An 8,975-nucleotide genomic window follows, 5' to 3' on the forward strand; every position below is an offset into this window, starting at 1 on the left:
GGCGGGGTTTCACCATGTTGACCAGGATGGTCTCGATCTCTTGACCTCGTGATCCACCCACCTCGGCCTCCCAAAGTGCTGGGATTACAGGCGTGAGCCACCGCGCCCGGCAGAGGGCATATTTATTGCATTAAGAAACAACTTCATAAAACTGCATCCAGGTATGGTAATCTAAAAGCGCCAACCTAGATAACAGAAGCTTCTGACTATAAATTATAAGTAATCTTATCCATATATACACAAAAGTTAGTGATTTATTAACTACTGTACTGTACTTCCAAACACATCTAAGTTTTCCAAAAGATTTCCAAAATAATTCACTGGCAGCAAGCAGAGAGTCAGGGATAGATAAACTGCTGAGACAGTGGTGATGGGAAGGGCTCCTGGCAGGAGCTTTGCCTGAAGCAGCTACATGTATACCTGGGCCAGCCATTTAGCTTTTATGGTTTCAGCTTTTTCTCTTATAAAAGAAGTACTACTGGACATTGAGATCTGAGATTACATGTAGCTCTGTGTCTTTATCCCAGCCAAATACGAGACCCACCCATGCTTTTGATTTTTCATGGTTCTTCTTAAATATTATTTTGTACATATGCAAAATGACAGGATTTCACTTGGGCTGCCCTTCAGGTAGATACAAAGGGAATGTACAGGATACTTTCCCTATCTCAGAGGGCTTGGGAGCCAGGCAATACACAGGTCAATACACTAGCCCAATCAATTGTGCACCTCTTGGGCCACTTACTCCGTTCTTTCTGGCTGCTTCTGGAACCTGACAAATCACTCTAATTCCCTGCACAGCACTATCAACTCTTTTTTTCACCACATTTGCACCGTAGGGAAGATTATAAATGAATCCTATATTCATATGACAGCCCCATGCCCAGGCCTGTGCATTTTCCAGGGCTAATTGCTTTGGGAAAGCCAATACTCTAGCATCAGTCTCATTCCAGTCTATGTGGTAATTATATGTTAATGCCTTTTAAAATTAATCCAGTAACCCTCTTACTAGCATGGAAGTAAAGGGTAAAGAAGCTGAGATTTCATCACATTGTCTTTCAGGGATTTAATGTAAAATTTCTTTTGTATGTGAACCAAGCCATCGATGGAGAGAATTTGCTGACTGCTCTTCCACTGTAACACTGCAGTTCCGCAGCAACAAAACTGCTAGCAAATGTCACACCAAAAATCTATCATGGACAGGGCTCTCAAAGAAAAGCTGAGTTTCTGGCTTCAAAGAAGCCACAGTGTATGCTCGACCACTCTTTTTGCCATTTTCTATAAATTAGCCTCATGTAAGGCTCTAAAGGAATTAAGATCAAGTATAAATAAAAGGAGGCTGTGAGCAAAGCCATACCATAGTGACAAAACAATAGGGATAAATAATATGCACAAATAACAAAGTTATAATCATGACACTGAGCATCTCACTTCAATTGAGGGGAGAGACCACAAAAACAAATACAGTGTTGGGGGAGGGTGGCGAGCAACCACTCATGATTTGCTCTAACTCAGAAGCCCAAAAGGTATCATCTAAAAGGTCACTTGCAAATGATTCCTATATAATGCAGTATACGTCTACAATCTACTACACTGTAGTATCCAAAGAACAGTTATTATAACACTGGCTTTAGCTTTCTTGGTACTCATCATTAAATCAATTTCCTATACTCAGCTTAAAATGCACATTGGATTGGTTCAGAAGTTGAACAAATCAGGAAAAAAAAAAAGAAAAAAAGAAGCACATTGGGTTCAATATTACACTACATACAAATTCTTCACATATCATAGAGTAATAATTGAACATTTTTCTGAGCTATAAAGAGAAACCAGGGAAATATTTCCCACATAAATTTAGCTCTCTATTATCCCTGACCTAAAGCCCAAAAAATCCAATGAGAAGATGGGTTATAAACGCTTAAGAATCCTGTATATGGGCTGGGCACGGTGGCTCAGGCCTGTAATCCCACCACTTTGGGAGGCCAAGGCAGGTGGATCACCTGAGGTTAGGAGTTCGAGACCAGCCTGACCAATAGGTGAAACCCCGTCTCTACTAAACACAAAAAATTAGTGGGCTGTGGTGGTGTGCACCTGTAAGCCCAGCTATGTGGGAGGTTGAGGCAGGAGAATCACTTGAACCCAGGAGGTGGAGGTTGCAGTGAGCCAAGATGGCACCATTGCACTTCAGTCTGGGCAACAAGAGTGAAACTCTGTCTTGGAAAAAAAAAAAAAGAATTCTGTATGTGCATTTTTCCATTCTCCTAGCTCTTCAGGATGTTGCATGGAGCTATCAAGGAATAAAAAGATGATTTCCTTATAGGACATACTTTCAGAAACAAAGGCATTAATATAAACAAACTAAAAAGAACTGGGCTATACAAATCTGAAAAAAAAATGAATAAAATCAAAATAATCTGAAATATATTAAGGCATTGCTATGTACCACATACTGTTATTAATTCCCACACTATCCTCTGAGGTTGATACTGTACAATCACTAGATTGGAAGCTCTCTGAAGGCAGGTATTATGTATTTTGTTCATCAATGGAGAATCTACACTTTGTTCAGACAGTCCCTGCTATATGACAGATGCACAGTAAGATATTTGCTGAATGAATTAATAATCTCCATTTGAAAAAGGAGGTAGCTCAGGCTTAGAGAAGATAAACAATTAGCCAAAGATACATGATGTCAGAATCTATATTCCAACATATTTGTGTTCATTTTCTTTTTCTTTTTTTTTTTTTTTTTTTTTTTTTTTTTTTTTTTTTTTTTGAGGCAGGGTTTTGCTCTTGTTGCCCAGGCTGGAGTGCAGTGGCATGATCTGGGCTCACCGAAACCTCCGCCTCCTGGGTTCAAATGATTCTCCTGCCTCAGCCTCCCAAATAGCCAGGATTACAGGTATGCACCACCACACCTGGCTAATTTTGTATTTTTAGTAGAGATGGCATTTTTCCATGTTGGTCAGGCTGGTCTCAAACTCCCAGCCTCAGGTGATCCACCTGCCTCGGCCTCCCAAAGTGCTGGGAGTACAAGTGGGAGCCACCTCGCCCAGCCTCATTATCTTTTTTTTTTTTTTTTTTAACTAGAGAATCTTTATGGAGCAGTGGGGAGTTGTTATTGGTACGGTTAATCTTCTTGCTCTTTCCTTCTCTGAATGAAGATGAAGTTGCTGAATTGCAATGAAAGGGCCAAATTCAGAAAGTCAAAGGAAAGAATAGGAGTCCAATAAAGCAAAATGTTCTTATTTTTTATCCAGCATAGTTCTTCCAGACTGTAGCTTAGCAAACAGGTATCTGAAGTTTCTAAGAGGGGTGATAGCCTGTTTTAATTAACAGTTAACTATTCACCATGCTGTGCTATTGTGATATAATCAGAAATACATTAGTTGTTCTCTGCTTGCAGTTTCTGGCACAGAGCTCCTAAAAACCCTTGTAATTTCCTGTGCAACAGGGGTGCTAGATACATCTTTGGGTTTAATATTTGATCTCTGATCTGGGTTCCTGACACAGAACTCCTAATTCCTTGGACAATGAGAGTGCCTTTGTTCTAATGAGACAACACCTGGTGAGTTCTTGAATGGGAGAAATTGCCAGAAGGACCAAACTATGGCTAAAAGCTTGGATGTTCAGTTCCAACCCCGAAAAGAATGAATGAGGTAATAATTGCTCATGCCCACATGATGAAGCCTTCATTAAAAACCACTGAACTACGGGGTTTGAAGAGCTCTCGGCTTACTGAGCATACAGACCGGTCTGGAGGGTAGCACATCGAGGCAGGGCATGGAAACTCTGCCCCCTCCCCTTCACCTACACCTCATCCTGTATATCTCTTCATCTGGCTGTTAACCTGTATCTTTCCTAACTTCCTTTATGAATAAATATAAGTAAGTTGTTTCCCTGACTTCTGTGAGCCATGCTAGGAAATTAATCAAACCTGAGTAGGGGCTCATGGGAACTCCCAATTTAGAGCTGGTTGATCAGAAGTTCAGGTCATAACCTGGGATTGCAAATGGTCTCTAAAATGGTGGGAGACAGTGTTGTGGGACTGAATCCTGAACTTGTGGGGTCTAACACTATCTCCAGGCAGCTAGTGTCAGAATTGAATTGAATCGTGGGACACTCAGTTGGTGTCAGCTGGAGAATTCCTTGGTATGTGGGGGACAGTCATCACACATTTGATGTTAGTTGATGTTCTGCAATCTAAGAAAAGGAAAACTCTTTACCTCTTACAACTCTTTACCTCTTAGTTCTGAAACACAACTAACAACCAAAAGAATTGAGACAAGTTACAGTAGGTCTTCCTAGTCCAGTGCTTGCTGCCACACACATAGTGCTGAATTTTGTGTCTGACCTTTAAACACTCTCATTACTCTGCAGCCACAGCCCATTTGTTACCATTATCAAATAAAATGTCAGACAGAGAAATAAAATACCAGTGCTGCTGTTGGTCTGGATACCATAGGACATTCCATCTTCAGTCTTAATAAGGTAGAGAGAATGGAATGAGAATCTTCATATTCCAAATAATAGCCTTTGGAGTTTTTCCATATACCAAGCAAGACAGGGGATCTATGTCTAGATATGCATAACACAGCAGAGTAACTTAATATACACAATTCTCTAAAGACTAGAGCATCAAAAATCAGGAATCTCCTGAATCTAAACAAACTGAGCTGGTTAAAGAAGTCCCATGAGGAGCACGGTGTACCTCAGTGGCTGTAACACAGGCCTTGGAGTCTGGCAAGCCTGAATTCTTAACCAAACTTAGTCACTTAGTTCTGCAATATTAGGTATGTTACTTACCCAGTTTCTAATCCATAAAATGGAGATAATAAGAGTTGTTACCATAAAGCATTCTTAAGAATACTGAATACAAATATGTACAATGCATAGGTGCAGTGCTAGTAATAATTGAGTACATTGGCTCTTACTTTCATCATTTTTACCACCGCCATCTCCTTTGTCTCACCTCTGAGGAAGTCTCTAAACATAAGCCAAAGGAAATAGACTGAAGCAATGAATGAATAATACTGGTTAACACATAAGGTCATCTTTGACTTTATTTATGTAATGATCATGCTAGTCAGTGTTACTACCCAATGTGGGTCCCATTCATGATGCTATATTATAAAAGAACAAGAAAAGAAAAGTAACCCCGGAAGTGACTTCTTTTCAGAAACAGGTTTTAAGTGGGGAGAAGCAACCGGGGTTTGGGAGAAAGAGTTGATCGTGATGGTCTTTCTGTTGCACCTGGCCAGCTGTAGCAGTAGTTATTACTAGGCAAGTAAAATTACAGATGACTGTAAATTCTGAGTCAGAGTCTGAAGAGGAAATCATACAATGCAAAATCAGTAAGCCTTCATTTCAAGTAAGCAGTCTAACGCTTGATGTCTCCATGATTTAGCTCCCCTAAACGTCCTAGAGTTGGAACATTTTATCAAATAGGCCTTAAAGCACAATGGCTTACAAAGAGCTACAAGTGAAACTGCCTGCCATTGAATCCTAATGCCATCATTTACTTTGTGATCTCACCAGTAAAAGAGGTTGTTCTGTTTGGTACCAGGTATATGTTAGCTGTTACTGTCATCATCATCATCATTATTACTGCATTTCTCATTGTGTAGTATAAATATATTTTCATGTCTGTTTTCTTCCCCTAGGCTGTGAGCTATCCTAATGAAGGAACTTGGATGTATTCATCTCTTTTTCCGTCTCCAGTCCTAATAGACACTCAAAAGTGTTAGCTGAAAGAATGGGTGAATGAACAAGGAAATGAGTATCAAACTAAGATACACTCAGAACAGATACCTTGAGTTTAAGTGTAGAAGAATAAGAATACCCTTTTCAGATTATTAATGAAATCATCTGGAGCAATTAAAAGAGGATCAGTCATCTTCTTAGTTTCTCTTCTGTCTATTCAATTCCTAAAGAAAGAACCTATGCAGCGTTAACCCACATCCTGAACTTTACAGACATTAACTATTATTTTTTTGAGATTTCACAGGCTCTTGTTGGCTCTAACATTTTCCCCCTTACCCCCTAAAAAACCCCTGAAAAACAACAACAGTTACACTTATGGTAAATTCAAAACCCAAAGATAATTTTGAGAAATACTAACAAGATGAGGTTACCATACAACCAAATTAATTTTGAATATTTTAAAATTGATATTAAAAACAAGCCCTATGATTTTAATATGTTTCCATGATATTTTACTTAAGAACTTCTAAAATATTCTGTGAGATTAGTCTCTACTCAACAGCAAATAACATTTGCAAGCAATAATTTGATTTCTGTTCTTGCTTCAAAAAATGATTTTAAATAGCTGAAGGAAACATAATTTGACATCATTTTCCTTTCCCCTCATTTTCCTGTAGAACATCCACTGCACCCATCCACTTCACCAAAAGAGAAATTAGAAACATATGCTTCTCACCTCTAAGAGCTCATCTCCAACATGCATTCGCCCATCTGTTGCAGCAGGTCCTCCCGGGTTAATTCCCACCACAAATATGCTCATGCGTGATCTGTCTTTATTGCCAGCAAGGCTGAGTCCAAGTCCATTCTTATCCTTTTCAAGTTCAATAATGTGCAGTTCTCCAGGCAGATCTGCATATCTTTGTCTGATTTTTTCTATTAAAAGAATGTTTTAAAAATTAAATAGAGTAGCTGGATCTGTCTTATTGAGATGTCAGCATTTCCCCACCCTCATTGTGATTTCTCAACCATGGTATCTTTTTTTTTTTTTTTTTTTAAGATGGAGTTCCACTCTTGTTGCCCAGGACCGAGTACAATGGCACGTTCTTGGCTCACTGCAACCTCCTCCTCTCAGGTTCAAGTGATTCTCCTGCCTCAGCCTCCTGAGTAGCTGGGATTACAGGTGTCCACCACTATGCCCAGCTAATTTTTTTTTTTTTTTTTTTTTTCAGTAGAGACAGGGTTTCACCATGTTGGCCAGGCTGGTCTCAAACTCCTGACCTCAGGTGATCCGGCTGCCTCAGCCTCCCAAAATGCTGAGATTACAGGCGTGAGCACCGCGCCTGGCCCTAGGCTGGAGTGTAGTGCTGTGATCCCGGCTCACTGCAACTTCCACCTTCCATGTTCAAGCGATTCTCCTGTCTCAGCCTCCCTAGTAGCTGGGATTACAGGCGCCCACCACCACACCTGGCTAATTTTTGTATTTTTAGTAGAGATGGGGTTTCACCATGTTGGCCAGGCTGGCCTCAATATCCAATCGCCTCAGCCTTGCAGATTTTACAGGCATGAGTCATGGCGCCTGGCCTGACCCCTCTTGGAACTCTAAATGCTCATTCTAATGCTTCACTTATATTACATTTGCTGTCCTTAGGAGGGAATCTTGCAAATTAAAAGCTCAAGTCAAATCATCCATCTTAAGGTAGAGTAGGGAACAAGACAGCCCAGTCCACTCCATCACTTTACCAGACTTTACAAACACTGCTTTATAAGTGAGTAGATAAATTTAGACTCATGAAAATGACTTTATGCATACATTTATAATAAAAGAATAAAGCACAAGGGGGGGCTTATTTTAGAAAGAAAATAAATCTGCTTTTCAAGAATTTTGAAGAGAATCTTAAAGGATTCTCACTGAACAAAGCTTGTTACTAATAATAATGAACACACTTAGCAAAATGCAGTAAAATGAAGGACTTGCAAGGTCACAAAACTGTCAACTATATAGGAAAAGTTAAGTCATATTAACATTGAAGTGAATAAATACAAGGCATTTTTGCTGGTCGGCAACCAAGAACAAGATGCCGTATGGGTACTTGAATGAACAGAGACACGCAAGATGTGAATTACACTAAAGATGCCCACACAGCATAAGAAAAGAAGCAAAGTAAACACAATAAATATTAAACGACTACAGTTATTTTTAAAATTCCCAACCATTATGACTGCTGGTCACTGAATAAATACTAATTTATTAGATCAGGGAATAAATACTAAATTAATTGTGCTACCAATAATTACTTTTATTTTATTTTATTTATTTATTATTATTTTTTAAGATGGGGTTTCACCATGTTGGTCAGGCTGGTCTTGAACTCCCGACCTTGGGTGATTCGCCTGCCTTGGCCTCCAAAGTAGTTGGATTACAGGCGTGAGCCACCGTGCCCAGCCTATTTTATTTTATTTTTTGAGACCAAGTCTCGCTCTGTCACCCAGGCTTGTGTGTAGTGGTGCGATCTTGGGTCACAGCAACCTCCGCCTCCCAGGTTCAAGCGATCCTCCTGCCTCAGCCTCCTGAATAGCTGAGATTACAGGCATGGACCACCAGGCCCAGCTAATTTTTGTATTTTTAGGAGAGAAAGGTTTTCACCATGTGGGCCAGCAGGTCTCAAAATCTTGACCACAGGTGATCCTCCCACCTTGGCCTCTTAGAGTGCTGGGATTACAGGCATGAGCCAACACGCCCGTCCCCAGTAATTGCTTTTAGAATTCCAATAATAGATATGGCTAGAAAAGATTTTTTGAAATTAGCAAAATTTAAGCAGAGTCTTGAGTAAGGTATAGAATTTGATTATGGGAAGAAGAATCTTGGAGGGTGAAATGGCAAGAGGAAAACGCAGGTGGGATCAGGAGGAGAACATGAGTAGCTATTGGCTGCAAACTGGAACTTCTTTGGATTAGTGGGTGTGTGATTAGAAATAAGATTGAAAGGCCAGGCGTGGTGGCTCAAGCCTGTAATCCCAGCACTTTGGGAGGCTGAGGCGGGTGGATCAGGAGGTCAAGAGATTGAGACCATCCTGGTCAACTCAACATGGTGAAACCCCGTCTCTACTAAAAAATACAAAAAATTAGCTGGGCATGGTGGTGCGTGCCTGTAATCCCAGGTACTCAGGAGGCTGAGGCAGGAGAATTGCCTGAACCCAGGAGGCGGAGGTTGCGGTGAGCCGAGATCACACCATTGCACTCCAGCCTGGGTAACAAGAGCGAAACTCTGTCTC

General features: G+C 40.4%; 1 protein-coding gene across 1 annotated transcript in view; it reads right to left on the reverse strand.

Moving 5' to 3' along the window:
• The window catches only part of PATJ (PATJ crumbs cell polarity complex component), a 413,527-nt gene that overhangs the window by 171,064 nt on the left and 233,488 nt on the right, over positions 1-8,975 (reverse strand). The window contains exon 27 of the mRNA XM_037743097.1: positions 6,440-6,636. Coding sequence (XP_037599025.1) covers positions 6,440-6,636 — 197 coding nt within the window. The remainder of the gene's footprint in view (positions 1-6,439; positions 6,637-8,975) is intronic.

The sequence above is a fragment of the Cebus imitator genome, unplaced genomic scaffold (genome assembly GCF_001604975.1).
Source record: "Cebus imitator isolate Cc_AM_T3 unplaced genomic scaffold, Cebus_imitator-1.0 Scaffold135, whole genome shotgun sequence".
NCBI lineage: Eukaryota > Metazoa > Chordata > Mammalia > Primates > Cebidae > Cebus > Cebus imitator.